This window comes from Sus scrofa, chromosome 15 (genome assembly GCF_000003025.6).
Source record: "Sus scrofa isolate TJ Tabasco breed Duroc chromosome 15, Sscrofa11.1, whole genome shotgun sequence".
Classification (NCBI taxonomy): Eukaryota; Metazoa; Chordata; class Mammalia; order Artiodactyla; family Suidae; genus Sus; species Sus scrofa.
In genome coordinates this window covers 64,248,998-64,266,765 of record NC_010457.5, presented here as the reverse complement: position 1 = coordinate 64,266,765, position 17,768 = coordinate 64,248,998, and the positions used below count along the sequence as shown (strand labels likewise).

Genomic DNA, 17,768 nt, shown 5'->3' with positions numbered 1-17,768 from the left:
GTTCTATAGACTGGCAGCATATACTTGTTTTATGGAACTGCTTCCTATACCTCTATGAAAAGATACATGTCTCCTCCCTAGTCTTAAGTTTCACATACTTACCTTATTATGTCAGTTTCTTTAATTTTGTTTTTTGCAACAATGTCTGGAGGAATTGTTCTCCAACCAAAGTTCATGGGCCACACAAAGATGCCTCTCTGAAAGTTGTCCACTGTCATATAACTAATTCAGGAAAAAAAACAAAAGTGCTGAGATCACACACATTTACTTAATCAATCTGACATCACGTCTTGTGCAAGTGAATGAAACAAGAGCTTACACAGATGATTTCAGATCATCATAAATTTTTTTATAATGTTTCAAGAAAAATGTATGAATATAATTTATATCAGTGACTGATTAGCTTGCTTGCTTTTAACTTTTCTTTTAATGATATGGCCATTTTGAGGGAAAAAAAACCACTTAAAAGCATATGTGTATATATATATATATATATAGGTATATATATATATATGTATATATATATTCTACAAAAAGAAGAAATAATCTTAAGGAAAATAAATATTTTGAGGTTCAGCTGAATAGAAAGAGGAAAAAATTGGACAATGAGTATTAGTATTTATTGACATTAAGGGTTAGGAATTTGTGATGATCGAATGAACTGTTGGATTGGTCTGCTTTTGTCCCAAGATATCCATTATATATTTCCATTTATTTAAACAGATAAACTGTATATTACTCATATTTGCAAAAATATATGTATTAGGATTATGACCAGCACTTTCTGCTGCTGTTGGTTTAAGAGTCACTTAGAAATACCTTGTTACCTATCTACAAAAGAGAAACAGACTCACAGACATAGAGAACAGACTTATAGTTGCCAAGGGGGAAGGGGAAGGAAGGGGGATGGACAGGAAGTTTGAAGTTAGAAGAAGCAAACTATTACATTGAGAATGGATAAACAATGAAGTCCTGCTGTACAGCACAGGGAACTGTATCCAATCTCTTGGGATAGAACATGGTGGAAGATAATATAAGAAAGGGAATGTATATATACATATATATGTATATATAAATATATATGTGTGTATATAAATATATGTGTGTGTTTAAATATATATATATAAATATATGTGTGTGTATAAATATGTGTGTGTGTGTGTGTGTGTATGATTGGGCCACTTTGCTGTACAACAGAATTTGGTACAACATTGTAAATCAACTATACTCTAATAAAAAAGGAAATAATCTTGTTGAATATGACAAATTACCTCATATCCTTATCATTGATGACTTCAATTACTGGACAGGCTACTTTCTTCCTACTTAAATAAACTCTTTCCAGCAGAGGTTCCAACCAACCAACGTTACATTCCACATGAGAATCTAAGAATGTCAACACATCACCTAGAAAGCCAGAAAGAAAACAATTGTTTGAAAATGTGAACTACTGAATGTGTGTATTTCCTTCAAAGATCCTGGGATTGCTCCAGAAATGTGGTTGTAAAACCAGTAGCTTTTCTTCTCAGGGAACTTCTTCTTTGACTCTCTAAGTTCATTTTACAATGAAATGAAAGAAACTTGGGTTCTGGCAGTCCTGTGGGGCAAGCATCATTTATGTTTGGAAAAAAAAATGATAAGCCACTTAAATGGAAGGCTCTACGGGGAATAATTAGTATTAAAGGGAGTTGCTTATATTCCTTCTAAGGATGGTGGGTCCCATTTACTCTGGGGGTGGAGGACTAGGATTCCATTTTGCAGAAGACAGGGCAGAGTTTCAGATTCCAGGTTTGGCCTTAGTGATGATGAAGAGGAAAAATCTCTCTACATAAGAGTGATGAAAAGAAATTAAAGTGGGGGAACTAATAAGACTAGGGGTAGTGTTAAAAAGTTATCAGAGGGGGGAAGGAGGAATTGTTTAATGGGTGTGGAGTTTTTGTTTTATAAGGTGAAAAGAGTTCTGGAAATTGATTACCCAACAGCATGACTGTACTTCATAATTCTGAACTGTACACTTGGAAAATGGCTCAGATGATAAATTTTAGAGGTGTGTTTTACCATAATTTTAAAAAGAGTTACAGAATGAAGAAAAGAAATTTGGAAGCCACAAATACTTATTATGAATTCTTATTTTTTTCTTTTGATTGTGTGAATTAATACTCTCCGAAATGAAAATCTCAGTAGTGTTTTATACTACATTTTTCCAAATGATTTTATATAAGTGGTGTGTGTGTGTGTGTGTGTGTGTGTGTGTGTGTGTTTAATAGTAACCAGAAGAATCTGGGTCCTGGCCAAAATTATCTGTGTCATCTTTGAGGCCCAACAATAGGCAATTGCAAAAGCTTTACCTGGCTGGCCTCACAGGGGAAAGCTGCCTTCCCCACACCAGACTTGGTTCACAGCCTCTGGCCTAGAGTGTCTGAAGGAAGTAACAGCCAAGGACAGGCCCTGCCACCCCCTTGGTGGGACATGCTCTTACTCAGAGCTGCATTTTTGGTCCAGGTTCATCCACTTGGAGACCTCGCTCAGGCCAAGACCTCTGCCTCATTTTGTGGGAGGTGGGTAGATCTTCAGGACATTTTTTTTCCCGCTCTAGCCCTTCCCAGGCCCTAACACAGGAAGAGCCCTTGGTTTGGGGCTGCTTGTCAGTGAGATGATCCTCACATCTGCTCCGACCCACTAGTCCTTTCTCTCCTGAGGGAAAATGGAAACTTGAGCGAGTCAGCACTTTCTTTTGTTTCACTTCTTACTTTTACTTTTCACTTACACAATCATAGGAAGTTATTAAAGACTCAGCCAAGTTACTTTTGTTTTGGTTTATTGTTTTAACTTACCACTCTGACACCTGGCTGCCCGCCTCCATGCCTGACAAATCTACAAGAATATCACTTAACTTCTGTAGAGTGCTTACTCTATACCAGACACTGTTCTAAGCATTCTGCATGATTGTCTCATTTAATCCTACAACAAACCTGAAATATAGGTCTAAGCGTTATTCCCATTTAAGAGGGAAAAAAAAAAAGAAACTTAGGTGACTTTTCAATATTTGTACAGATAAGTGGCAGCCTCTTATTAGGAAACAGATAATTCACTCCATTGCCTGTATCCTCCACCCCACCCCATCCCCCTCCAAGAAAAGCAGAAAGAGACAACTATGAGTATGGGAAGGCTTAAAGTAAAAACTGAAGACAGCATTAGGCAAAGAAATAGGTGCAAATAAATATCTGGAAAATAGATCATTATTCACTGAAATTTCTAAACTACTTCTCAATCAATGGATTCAGTATCCTATTAATTACTTGGCCAACAATGGAGTTTTTGTATGAAGGTAAAATGATCAGGCTTACCTAAACTCTTGGTAGGGAGTGGTCCTGAGAAGTCTCTTTAGACAGAAACAGGTTCTACTAGACAGAGGCCCCTACCTATTTCATACCCTACTCTTGGAGACAACAGTTACATCTCCTGATCATTATGGAGGAGTCCTATTTTCAGGGAATTATTGCTAGCTTGATAATGGAAGCATTATTTACTAAGGGTATCCCTTACCTCTTGGGAAGACTGATAGGGTCCAGCTAGGTGTATAGGGCATACAAGCATGCTGGCTAAAGTCCCCTGGGTTAGTTTTATAGAATGTGTACAAGACCATCCTCTTTCTCTCACCACTCCTACTCCTCGTCCATTCAGAGCCAGAGTGTAAAGCACAGTCTCTTCTAGACTGTGTGTCCCTGTCCCGTACAGGCTCACAGGGTCAAAGAGTCTGGATCTACTTCCTCAGTCCCCAGTGGCAACAGGATGGATTCCCAAACCAGCATTCACTTCCCACCTGTCTGAGTTCCCCACAGAGGGATTTGTTGCCAGGACCTGAGAGAAGCAAAACATAACCTGGGATTTTATACCATTTATTTTGGGTGAGAAGAGAACAACCCCCCACCACACACCATATATGAATGTCAGTGATCCACTTCTAGACATTTTATTTTAAAATGAAGTTCCAGAAATTGGAACAGGATGCTGTCTGTGTAGCTGACCCTCGACAGGATTTCTCACTGTGGTGGACATTGTCTGTGGCCACCTTACACCACTGTTCCTGACCCCAAGGGTCTGGGAGTTATGGAGAAATGAACATAAGATTGAAGCGCTCAGAACTACCTCCATCCCAGATCTTCTTTTCTTAGCCACATTGGCTTGGATAAATTTCTTAACCTCTTTGAGCTCTTCCTAATGGGTTTATTTATAAGATCTACCTGATACCTAATACCTAAATTCCTAATAGATAACTAATATGATTACTATTTTTCAATGATTGTTTAGGCTAGAGCTCAAAATAATTAAAGCAGTCTTCATGACTACCTGGCAGGTTGTTCTGTTTCTTGGGAGTAGGTCCTAGCAATGCTGAATTGTTTACAGATGGGTTTGGTTGTAATTACATTTATTTCTTAATTTTTTTTTGGCCAGCTCAGACCTGCTTAATGTGCCAGATAGCTTTGGCTCCTTGTTGAGGATGGACTCCCACTTATAGTTAGCTGACCAGCTCAGGACACTGCTGCTGGCATCAATTAATGCTAGAGTGCTGTTCTTTATGGCTCCTTCATAAATATGGACCTGCCCATTTAATTTTACAGAATGATTTATAATTGATGCTATGGAAACCACATGTTTTACCTATAGCAGAAACAAGTTGCAGACATTTACAAAAGGACTGTTATTCTTCAGGAAACCTCAGAGTTGGCCGAAAGTTAGAGGTCACTTGTTGTCCACATACTTAAAGTTAGCCAACTGATCCTTTGGAATGCTCAAGGCAATGTCAAGTATTTTGCTAAATGCCATGTTATAGAGGAAATGAGAATCTGATACCCTGGATCTCTGGAGTGTAATACTGAGCCTGCCTGACTGCAGGCTGCTCTTGGCTGGACCATTACTAGCTCTCTGTGTTATATACTGGCATGAGATCTGCATGGTTGGCTTGTTCTTTGTACCTCAGTTACCCCATTTCTTTTCACTTCTGTTGCCTTCATGTAAAGGATTTCTAGAGATCCAGTGATCGTGAACTGTCCTTCAATTTTTGAAATCTGGCTTGGCCTCTCTAAATCCTCATTCACAGTAAACAACGGATTGAACCTGATCTTTCTGCCTGAATCAGATTCAGAGGAAGAAATATCATGCCCTGGAACCTGAATTTGGAGTAGACATTGCTAGAAGTCAGAGAGTTAGAGTTGTGCCCTTATGACATGTAGAAGACTCTTTCAGACTCTCAGAGAGCCTGATTATACTCTGAGACCAACATTGGACCAACTTGACTTTTGTTTCTGCCTGTTCTTGGATATATCTCAGCCTTGCCTGTGGCTTCTCCTCCCTTTTCTCTGATTCCTAAAGGGGAGATCTTTAGGGAACAATACCTGTCAAGGCCATCAAGTTCTGGATTCAGATTCTTACCTTCAATTGCTTTGTTTGGCTAAAGCATTCTAGAGATTTCTGCCCTGGTATCTTTGCTGATTTCTGATAACAGAGACTCTTTGGACTCAAGCAGTCTTTTGCCTATGCTCCACATGTGAGGGCTGGGAATGCCTTGGGGAAGTTTGGGAGGACTCACTCGGCTGCCCAGCTCTGTTCTATGTGGTCTCTGAATGGCCCTTGAATTTCATCCTAAGCTAAAGCTAGTTCAGGCTCCTGAGTCCCCTGGAACTCCTCATAGTCTTCAGGCACACTTGAGCTGTTGGTTTATCCTTAGACAAGACTATTACTAATGACATCAATAAGGTAATTTCTGGGGAGTTCCCGTTGTGGTTCAGCAAGTGAACAACCCAGTGTTATCTCTGTAAGGATGTGGGTTCTATCCCTGGCCTTACTCAGTGGGTTAGGGATCTGGCAATGCCACAGGCTGCAGTGTAGCTCCCAGATATGGCACAGATTTAGTGTTGCCATGGCTATGACACAGGCCCCAACTGGGTCTTGATTTGACTGCGGCCCAGGAACTTCCATATGCTGTAGGTGTGGCCATTAAAAAAAAAAAAATCAGACATTTCTGCTTCTTTCCAGACCTAGGCTTCAGCCCTCCATTAATGATGTATGTGAGCCATAGACACTGCCATCTATAGGAAGATAGGGACAGAAATTGAGAACAAATGTTTTGAAACTTTATAGCAGTTTGCTAGAGTAATTTGTTAATTTATTTTGTGTATTTCATATATGTGTGTGTTTTTGTTTGTTTGTTTGTTTGTTTTGTCTTTTTGCTATTTCTTAGGCCGCTCCCACAGCGTATGGAGATTCCCAGGCTAGGGGTCCAATCGGAGCCGTAGCCACCAGCCTATGCCAGAGCCACAGCAACGCGGGATCCGAGCCGCGTCTGCAACCTACACCACAGCTCACAGCAACGCCGGATCGTTAACCCACTGAGCAAGGGCAGGGATCAAACCAACAACCTCCTGGTTCCTAGTCGGATTCATTAACCACTGCGCCACGACGGGAACTCCATATATATGTGTGTTTTATGTGTGTATATATATGTGTATAAAATTATGCATGTATCTATATGCATTATATGTATACATAATTGTGTATATAGCTATGTATTTTTCCCTTTTCTCTTTTAGGTAATCCATTTTTTATTATCATTTATAAAAGGGACCACAAAAAGTGGAAATTAGAGAAAAAAAAGTTCTTCTGTGATTGTTTGGGAAGCCACTCTCTGCTAGAGAGCTGCAAGCAATTAAGGTGCACCTCACTAGGGTTTTTCAGAGTTGTGACACTTAGTGAGTCACTAAAACATTTTAGTGGGATTGGCTAGAGTATAAAAAGATAAATAAAATAGAAAAGAAGATATTAGAATCTATGGAGGTCATGGTTAAAAGGATTTGAAAGTTGCTAAACTAAAACTGAGCTAATGTGTTCAAGGGTGTTAAAGAATGACTGAGAAACAAATTTACACTTTTACATTTGGATTTACTAAATTCAAAGAAATTATTTTATGGCTGTAACTGTGAGTAACAGAGCCAATGGTAATAGCTCTGACTCATCATACTCCTGAAGGCAGCCTCTCCTGTTGTCTGACACTGGCTGTTCCAGAGATCATTACCAGCATGTTCTGTGCTCCATGCAGGTAGAGAGACATTTTTTATAAGCAGCACATTTTTGTTCCTGTATTCATCAGCTTTTCCTACATGATGTCTCATTTTCATCTCAAACTTACGTGGATAAAATCAGAACTCAATTGCAGTCCCAAACCTGTTCCTCTGGTTATAGCCCCACCGCCCACCAAGTTGTTCAGATTCCAATCCTAGGGTTCTTTTTTGACTTCTCTCATTATCACTCTCTTCACATCTTGTCTGATGGCAAGTCCTATAGGCTCCATGTCCACAGTAATTCTAAATCTGACTACTTCCTCCATCTGCTCTGGTAGCTCTCTGGTACTTAAACAGTTACAATAACCTCCTAATTGGTCTTCCTACCTCCTCTTTGATTTCCTAATGTCCATTCTCTGCAAAACAAGCAGAATAAGCTTTTAAAATGCAAGTCAGATAATTTTATTCTCCTTTTTAATGCCCTTCATTGGCTTCACAATATACCAAAAATAAAGCCTGCATTTCTTAAGGGACTCAGAAAACTTTATAAAACCCTGCCTTGGCTTTTCTCCCCAAATAAATCTCTTACCACTCCCTCCATGGTCAGCACCCATCAGCCAAAATAAACTTCTTTCTTTAACTTGAATATACAGAGCTTGTTTCTACATCAGGACATTTGCATTTCTTGTTCCTTTTGCCTGGGAATGTTCTTCACCCAGCTCTCAGTTCTAAAGTTACCCACTTGGACTATTTCTTGACTATTCTATTTTTGTATCATTTGTGGATAATTTTACTTTCTGAAGGAAATCAAATGGAGAATTTCATTTAATTTTTCCAAATGCCATCCATAGTTAAGAATTTTAGCTGTCACTGCAGTGGTAATTTTGGTGTGATGTCTTTGTTGTCAATTTAAAGTTTCCATTATAGAGAGGAAATTTGTTAGCAAACCCATGGGATAAGAAGTGTTCCAAATTTGGAACAAGGAAGTCAAACTCAGGTGAGCAGATAATTCACCATCAGGCAATTCTTGAATCCAAACTGGAGGAAGACTGCAATGCTGTGACAAGCGTGGTGGTTAACAGTTTAGAAACAGCAAAATGTAGTAGAAATGAGTGTAGATTCTAGAGCCAAGATTTCTCTGTTCTAATCCTGACTCTACCATTTACTAGCTGGGAGAATAAGTTATAACCTCAATGTGTCTCCTTATTCTCATCTGTAAAAAAGGAAAATGTTTGTACCTACTTTGTAGAGTTATTGTAAGGATTAAATCAATTAGTATAGAAAATGTTCAGAATGGTACCTACAGGTCCTTCCAGAGAGGATGTGAAAATGAACCAAAATGTTTGATGCTACTTTTAAAATACTTATGGGAGATTTACCTTCTTCCATTCACCCACCAAAACCCATCCACTAAAAAGAGGTGAGGAAAAAATTACACTGCTCTTCAGAAAGACAGGGCAATTGGAGGAACAGACAAAAGTCAGGGAGGAGAGAATTAATTCTGAAGTTCTCAAGACAGATGGGGTCAGGTCAAAAAAATCACAGGCTTGAAGGAGTTCCTAGTGGTCAAATTTTAGAAGGTTTGAGCACACACAGAAAATATGAATACAAATAATAATACTAACTAATGCTGATAATCTACACATTGAATTTTCTAAGGCATAGATCCATCATGATGGGTTCATGACAGGGGTTAGAAAGGAGGAAGTAAAAGAAGGAGGGAGGGGAGAGAGAGACAGAAAGAAAAAGAGAGATGTCTTTTTTACAAGTTGAATGCCAGTCAGAAAGAAAGCAATGAGAGATTTAGAAAAAAATTGCCTCCCTCAGCATAATAATTAATCCAAGCAACAACCATCAATGGATTGGATGTTGTGAGGAAACAGAATATTCACATGAATCAAAGTAGCGTCACAAATTACTTCCTACTCCCAAAGGAAAACTCTAGCTGTCAACCTCTTAACCAACCGCTTAAAATTAGTATCGCTCACGATGGTACAACATGACATCATGTGCCTCTTGATTTGAAGCAATAAGAAGTTCACAATTCCCACCACCTATGCAGTAGAATTCTATATATTATTCATGAAAAATACATATCCTATAAGATAACAGTGAGAAGTTCCTATTGTGACTCAGTGGTAATGAACCGGACTAGTATCCATGAGAATGTGGGTTTGATCTCTGGCCCTTCTCAGTGAGTTAAGGATCAAGGGTTGCCATGAGCTATGGTGTAGGTCACAGACAGCTCAGATCCTGTGTTGCTGTGGCTATGGTGTAGGCTGGTAGCTGCAGCTTGATTTGACTCCTAGCCTGGAAACATCCATATCTTCAGGTGCGGCCCTAAAAACAAACAAACAAACAAACAAAACAACAAAAAAAGTGTGTATATATAAATATGTCTGTGTATGTGTGAGATTAAGAACATAACTGTAAAAAGTTAAAAGTTGGTGGAATGAAATGATGGGCTATATGAGTGTTCACTGTGCTATTATTTGAAATTTGCTGTATATTTGGAAAAAAACTAAACTAAAATAAAAAATGTAACTAAAACAAAAAATCAGCAGCTTCTTACCTGTTGCAATCTGTGCCCCTGCCAGCCTGGCTCTTATTAAGCCATGTCTCTCTTTGAGGCGAAGAATCCGAACTTTTGGAAACTGAGACATGTATTTATCCAAGTTATCTTTTAGGTAGTCTAGATCAGGGTGAGGAGAGGCAAGGAAACACTTCGATTAATGAGATCTAGATAGTATCTTCCACATCAGATTCCAAAACCTAAAACTATGACATTTATAATAGTCACTGCTATTTATTTTTTGAGCCATGATACCATTTTCTTGGATGGATTTTTGTCTGGGTTCAACACTCTAAGATGTCTGTTTTCCAAAATCTTAATCTGTCTTTTCAGTATAGCCAAGTGACTGAGAGGAGGGCTCAGTTTTCTGCGTATTTGTCAGAATAGGTACAAATTTGCCTTGAGATAAATAAAGCTCAGGTTTCTGCATAATATTTTCCCCTTGTAAACACCCCTACTAAGACCTGGAAAAGAGACTAAGCATTGTATGCAAATTGAATAATTTGTAAAAGAAAGATATTGCAACCACAACTGGCTAGGACCACTGAGACTTCCTACTATGACAATCCCCTCACACCTATTTTTTCACTCTCTCTCACTCATTCACTCTCCCTCTTTTGGGGGTTTTGTGGGGTATATTTGTGTAGCTTTGAGTCACTTGTATGTATAGTTAAGCTATTGACGTATCCCAGGTAGGAATAGTTTCTATCAATACTTCTGCTACTCATTTTTCTACTAGTTGTATATTCTTTTTCTTAAAGAGGCCCCATAGAAGCTTTGGGTCCTACAAAATCAGAATAGGCCATTCCTAAAAGGACTACTATCTGCTTGGTAACTAGATGCTGTTTCTGTTTATGCTTTTAAAGCCACTTTTTAAATTTTTCAACCAGCTTTCCTTAGATATCTCACTGGTCCTGGGGCTCAGGGTGATCCTGGTAGGCACTTAGAGGCTGAGAAAACTGGCTCCTGTCCTTGTGGTCATGATCAAGGATAAGCTGTTTTATTAAGGTTGCTATCTCTTTGCTATTTTCTAATTTTTCTGAAGTGGGATGCAATTTGGGTATTTCTAATGTGGTGGTCACAGGACCTCTGGTGGTCCTGTGACCACTTATATACTTAAATCATTTGACAGTCCAAAGAGAGAGATTTTTACTGCAATACGCAAAAACACAAGTGAAGACAATGGTGGATTCGCCCTTTGAACTCTGTTGGAACCTCATCTTTCTGGTCCCCTTGGCAATTTGTCTTTTCAATACTTAATTGAACATGTAATATGCTTTTCTCTCAAGCAAGAAGCCATAGTCCTTCCACTTTATTGTTTTCTACGGAGTATAACTCTAGTTACTGCTAGTAGGAATAGTATCCCAGGAAATGCAAAGCCTTTGCTTGTTAGATCCCATTAAAAGGTGTTTGTGCAATTGTGGAGAACATCTTCTCATCTCTGGAACTTCAAAGTGCTCATCTCCAGGGAGCTATAGTTAGAAAAATCACTCTTACATGGCAGAGAAGTCACAGCGGAAGGGAAGTCTGAGGCACGGCGGCTGACTCAACAAGGTCATGCGTGGTAGAGTTGACTTTCCGTGACCAGCAGGCATTTGGGCTTGTACCTCTAAGGCACAATGTGAAATAATGATTGGGCATTTGTAAAATATTTGTGTTTTATCAAATTACCCTGTAATTTCACCATCTATCCAAACTGCTTTTGCCACATATCAAACTTTGTTATTCCGGGAGTCGTTTTCTTACCTTTGGTGCTGAAGTCATCCACCAGAAGAATCTCCTTGATGAGGTGTGGAGGAGATCGGTTGAGGACACTGTGAACAGACCTTAGGAGAGTAGACCACACCTCATCCACAAAGCACATGATGACACTGGTGGTTGGGAGCTTATTGTGAACTAGCTGGTCTGCACACCTGGGCCAGAATGCAAACAGAGCACAAAGGATTTGCCAACAAGGCCCACAAAATGGTTTTAGAACTCACAGAATGTAAGTGTGTACACACACACACACACACACACACACACACACACACTTGCCTGTCTATATCCAACCACCCACCATATATATATATGATGATTTTCTCATGTTCTTTTTTGGGGGGAGAAGTATGAACAAAATAAGAGAGCAGAGGAAGAATACCCAGTAACAGTTGTTGCTCTAAGGGAACTAGTGATGTAAGACATGAGAACCTTCTGTGGACGCATCACCCCGTAGTGGAAAGGACTTGGGATTTGCAAGATATTAAGATACTATTTTGAAGCCCCCACCAGTATTTCTCAGATCTGTGTCTATTGATACCTTACTCAATCTCTCTGTACCTCAGTTTCTTCATCGGTAAAATGAGGTCATCGCTCTTATTGAACAGAGATTTATGGCTTAGTGAAAATGCACATACAAAGTCTAGCACAGTTTCTGGGCATAGGAATTCACCAAATGGTGGCTATTGCTATCCTAATTAGGTTATATCCCACAGGAGAACATACCTATTCTCTTATTTAATGTTACTTAATCCTCATTAAACCATTTAATATCACCCAGTAGTTTATGAGTGTCTTCCCAATTGGCTTCTGCCAAGTGCCAAAGAAATTTTTTTTCCCACCGCATGTGATGTATTTATGAATATATATATATATATATATATATATATATAAACATATATATTGTATATAATAGTTAAACTCTAGCTTTCCTATCTATTTAAGGGGTCCTTGCTGAGACTCTTGCACTACAGAGTAGCCACAATTGAAATCATTTTGCTGGCATGGAAATGAGAACATGGCCACAGTGGGAGTTGGTATTCAGGCGGGTTGTAATTGGTCCTGGGTTTTCTCCATGCCCTGAAGTGCATCCTGCCTCACTGCTGGCATTCTTCCCTCTCCTGCCTGTGTGACTCTTCACAGGATGGTACCCGGTGGAACCTTACAAATAGTATCTGCCATCTTTCTAACAAGTTATTCTTAGTGATGTAATAATTAAATTATGATGATCATAAAGAAATATTATTGGCTTTCTGCTTTATTTCATTTTAAATCTCAAACCAACAGCATCTCTTCCCCTTTTTATAGAAGAACAATTGAAATCATGGGGAGACTAGTCCATGATTTCCCTGCTGGTAAATGGCAGAGTAGGGACCCAAGCTCTGATCCAGTTTGTCTCCAGAAATAACTATTCAAGAAGACTTAAATTCACAAGAATATAAACAGCTGGCAGCAGATGTGGCATTTTGTGGAAGCAGGCACTTCTGCCAGACAACATAAATATGCTGTGTTTAGTTGGTAAATAAGAAATATACATGATAGATACTATATCCAATCTCTTGGGATAGAATATGATGGAAGATAATATGAGAAAAAGAGTGTGTATATATGTATGACTGAGTCACTTTTCTGTACAGCAGAAATTGGCACTACATTGTACATCAATTAAACTTTAATAAAAAATTCTAAAAAGATAAATAGATATGAGTAAAATCCATAAGAAAAAAAGACATTTGCATGGCACTTAACAGTTGGTACAATACTATTATGCACATGGTTAAATTCAGTCTTTAAACAACTACTTGAAATACATACTATTATATATTCTTCAAATAAAGCAAACTGAAGCCTGAGAAGTTGAAAGTCCTATCCAGCATCATTCACTAGAAAGGATGTATATGGGAGTGTGAACAAATAGTTTAATCCAGGTCTAGGGTTCATTAGAAAAAATGAGGTAGAAAGAAAAGTGGTAGAGGGATTTGAAGGTCCTGGGGTAGTATGGTTAAATATTCTGTCTTGGGCTCTACATTGGGAAAGAGAACGTAAAACTAAGCAGAGTTTTTCAGCCTGAGTGAAAAGTGTATAGAAAACTTTAGTGACCTCCTCTACTCCCTCATCTTTAATTTTATAGTGTAAATGAATGGGAAATGTACCTTTCACACTTCAATGCTGTTTACATTTGGTCCTGAAAAAAAAAATCAATTCTAAGACAGAAGGGTCAGCTGCACAACTTCTGCCTAAGCCATCTTAATCAGTAAGTCTTAGCTATGAAGTCCTAGAGTTGCTTTATTATTAAAATTTGGTCAACTTTACAAACATCTAGTTACGCATGAAAATACATAGGGGAGAGTTAATAAGCAGGTTAACACAGATGGATCTTCTCAGAGTATAAATCAGTAGATTGGGGTCTCTTGTAGAAGAGAGTTCTAAGAAGTAACATTAACCAGTCTGAAATTGGAGGTTGAAAGAATGCTCAGAGAGCTGAGAGATTTGGGGACCTCCCGTCACCGAATATCTGCTTCTTTATTCCTCTCCTCCTGTCATGATGCCTTAATTTCCCTGTTCGGAATCCATATGGGTAGATCATGAAGGTTTTCACAAGATCCACATATGGATTTCTATCCCAGGCAATAGTACCTCTGCCAGTTTGGACAAGTATATATTTTAGATGCATTTAAAGAGTTAACTGAAATTGACCCTGTGGGCGATTATGTCACACAGATCGTATTGATGCCTGGAAAAGGGGGCCACGTACAAAGGTGTGGATGAGAAACACAGGAGCTTTGAGAGATTTCTAATACAAAGTCTCAGAATGTGTCTTGATTTGGGTGGCTGAGATGTCAGGCCACTCTGACATTTATAGGTCCCTGGTTTCTTGCATTATGAAACAAGTTAAATGTGTTTCCAGGTGTCTAGAAAACCTGGCGTGCTTGTTTTGTCCAGAGGCACAGTAAGCTGGACCAGAAAAGATTTCAGCCTTATTAACTCTGGCATCAGTCTTACCTACCGACTGCCGTCTTCTTCTAACAGGTGGTGAAAACTGTTTGAAGTTATCCTACACGGACCCAAGTGAAGCAGATTTCCTTTCCTCCAGTTTGCTCATTAGAAACTTTCCGGCTACATTGGAAGGAGAAACAGCAGCTCAAGCAAAATCTAACTTAAATGGAGATATTTCTGGGTTTATAATCTTTTTTGAGGTTAAGAAATACTTTTTGCCTTCTATATGCCTATTTATTACACAAATGAGGTTTTTATATAGGCCCTGTGCTATACTTAAAATTAACCCAGTCTGTTTGTTTGGGGGAAGTCTAGACTTAGATTACTGTTGTCATTCCAGGTACTAAAAACAAAAGGGAACTCTAACATGGCAGTTCCAGTGTCCTGCACACAACTGGTACATGCTGTGGTGGGGCAGAGAGCCTGGGCTTGAAGAAGATGACCCAGGACCAAGTATTGAGACTTTTCTGATATTACTTGGCTGCAAGACAGTGGCAAGTCACATAAATTTCCAGAACCTGTTTCCTCCCTTTTAGGATGAAGATTACAATGCCTTCATCACAGAATGCCTGTAAAGATTTGATGAGATAATGGGGATAAAAATACTTTGTAAGCTCCATGGTTAAAAAAAAAAAAAAACAAAACCCGTGCGTGGTCCTATGATTACCCACAAAGCACATGTTCACATGCACGCTGCCCTTTTCCCAGACAGTCTTTTAATCCAAATCTATCAAGGGCTCATCATTACCCAGGTACACAGAAAGGGATGTGTTTTTGCCTTCTTGGCTTGTATGTGCTGAAAAGCTCAGCCACAAACCTGGTTTGAATGTAGCCTATCGAATAAAGAAGGTTTTAAATCAGAAGATTGAAGGACTGATAATCTTCCCTTATGTCTATGAATTTTTCATTTTATTCCAAAACAGTCATAACTTACTATGTGGGTCAAGTCTCAGTGTTCTCAGTTTTGAACAGAAGGTCGAGGAGAATATTTTCTCAGTTTGTATTTGCAATTCAACTACTGCCTCGCTGTGAGCCTTTGGGGGCCTTCCCTCCCCGAGCTCCAGTATCTTCCAAAGGATCAGAGAGAGAGGATGGAGTGTCTAGCTGAGGAGCTCTGTCCGGAATTATATTCTTTTCTCTAAGGCCTTAGAGTTATTGGGGCTTCTTTTCTTCTCACTGATAAGAGGGCATAGTTATATAAGACTTTACTTTTATGTTTTATTCTTTCTAGAGTAGACCACCCCTGACATTTAGTCAGAATCACCTGATGACTAAGTTGAAAGATTTCAGTCACACTCAGCACCCCTACTCCAAAGCCTAGAGCCATGGTTCCCGAGGAAACTTTATACCCAATCAAAGCTATTGGACTCAAGCTTAGAAACATAAACCACCAGCATCAACACTCACCACATCAACAATAGTCTATTTTGAGGAGGCAGCTGTCAGAGTGAGGTTTGGAGGGGAGAGGGAGGAGCAGGAGGTGGTGTGATGTGGCAGAAATAGTTCTGGGTGGAGGTTAGGGCACCTGGAGGGGGGTGGTTCTGTTCCTCCCAGGGCCTGTGACCTTGGGTGAGTCCTTTCCCTTCCTCAGACTTCTCTGTAACATGAGGGATAGGATTAGACCTCATTTGAAATGTCATCTAGTATTAACATTCTGTGACTCTCTGCAATTTTAGCCTCATTCACCCATAAGTGCTTCCCTCTGGGTCATGAGACTCCTGAGAAAAATCAATTTAATTGTTGTTTGGGTCTTTAAATCTTTGGACGTTTTCCCACTTGTTCTTAGAAGAACCACAGCAAGGTACTGCATGATCTGGACTCTGCTTACTTTTACGGTCTCATTTCACCCTCACTTCTCCCTTCACCCCATGTCAGATCTCTTCAGTTTCTCAGGGGATCGTTTTTTTTTTTTTTTTTGGTCTCTTTAGGGCCACACCCATAGCATATGGAAGTTCTCAGACTAGGGGTCAAATTGGAGCTGCAGCCGCCAGCCTACGCCACAGCCATTGCAACTGGGGATCTGAGCTGCGTCTGAAACCTATACCACAGCTCAAGGCAATGTTGGATACTTAACCCACTGAGCAAGGCCAGGGATTGAATCTGTGTCCTAATGGGTATTAGTCGGGTTCATTATCACTGAGCCACAATGGGAACTCCTCAGTGGATCATTCTTTTTATCTCCTTTCCCCACGTCTCTAACCCTCTGGTCACAACACAAACACTTCTGCCCTTTCCGAGGCCAGGCTCAGCCTTCTTCTTCTTTGCCACAGTAGTTCACTGTGCTTCCAAAGAACATTTTGCATTACTCAACTTGAAGGCAGAAATTATGCTCAGGTGTTAGATTGCAGAATAGGTAGGAGCCCAGAGGTATTTGTCCATGGCTGAGCTGTGGCTGTTGGACAGTTTTAAAGAATAACCTTTGCTTACTACTGTATAGAAAATGACCTCCTATCAGTTTTCTCCCTGACAAGGTACCTGCCATGCAAAACTAATGCCTCTCACATACCTCTGACCATGCACTCACTGCCTCACGTATAAGGAAGACAGACGTTTTAATTTCTGCTGAAGTTATATGATTATAAGGAAACAAAGGGGGAGCTATATCTCATGGAAAGAGCTCTAGAATTAGGAGTCGGAAGTTTCTTTTGAATCGCAAATCTGCTACTAGCTTGCTGGGACACCAGATCTATCATTTATTTTTTTAAAGCCTCACCTTTATCAGCTGTAAATCATATGAGAGATGTAAATCATATATGAGTGTTGCTGTGAGGATTGGTTAGAATTTAAACACACACACACACACACACACACACAAAATCGCTGCCTGGAATAAAAATAAGCACCTTTTGGATGATGCTTAGCAAAGAAGAGATTCCCCTTATTCACAGAGCCTTGGCCAACCCAGGAGAGGTAGAGGTGATGATGCTCTCTATGAGGGCAGAGCAGGTGTGTTGGGGAGAGAGCCAGCCTGGTGTAGAATTATTACTTAGTGAGGCAAAAGTAGAAGACTGAGTGTTGGATCCCACCCATGCCACTCATGAGTTGTGAGTCCTGGAGCAAGTTACCTTTCCCTGTGCTTTTTTCCTCATCTGTAGCACTCTATCAATTTGGCATGGCTTTTGCATGGATCAAATGAGATGATGAACGTGGAAGATGAAAAGTCCCAGCTTCCCACCTCATAAGAGGCAATGAACAAATAGACGTGGAATGAAATGAATGGCCACATCTGAATTAATCTGCTGCCATCTGAAACCTCAGCTTCCTCTTTAAGTCTCAGCTTCTCTCTAGGTAAAGACAGGATGGTGGTAGTAGTTGCCTTGAGGAATGGTTTTTGAACAAAATGAACAGGCTCGTAAATACTAAGTCATAATACCTTTTTGATA

General features: G+C 39.6%; 1 protein-coding gene across 2 annotated transcripts in view; it reads right to left on the bottom strand.

The window, feature by feature from the left end:
* Positions 1-17,768, bottom strand: part of GALNT5 (polypeptide N-acetylgalactosaminyltransferase 5) — a 42,947-nt gene that overhangs the window by 17,853 nt on the left and 7,326 nt on the right. For both annotated transcript variants that reach the window (XR_002339066.1, XM_021075050.1), the window contains exons 2-5: positions 11,377-11,543; positions 9,631-9,750; positions 1,272-1,407; positions 103-222 (exon numbers count right to left, since the gene is read on the bottom strand). Coding sequence is in view for 1 of the 2 variants with exons in the window: in XM_021075050.1 (XP_020930709.1) it covers positions 103-222; positions 1,272-1,407; positions 9,631-9,750; positions 11,377-11,543 (543 nt within the window). In the remaining variant the exon portion in view is untranslated. The remainder of the gene's footprint in view (positions 1-102; positions 223-1,271; positions 1,408-9,630; positions 9,751-11,376; positions 11,544-17,768) is intronic.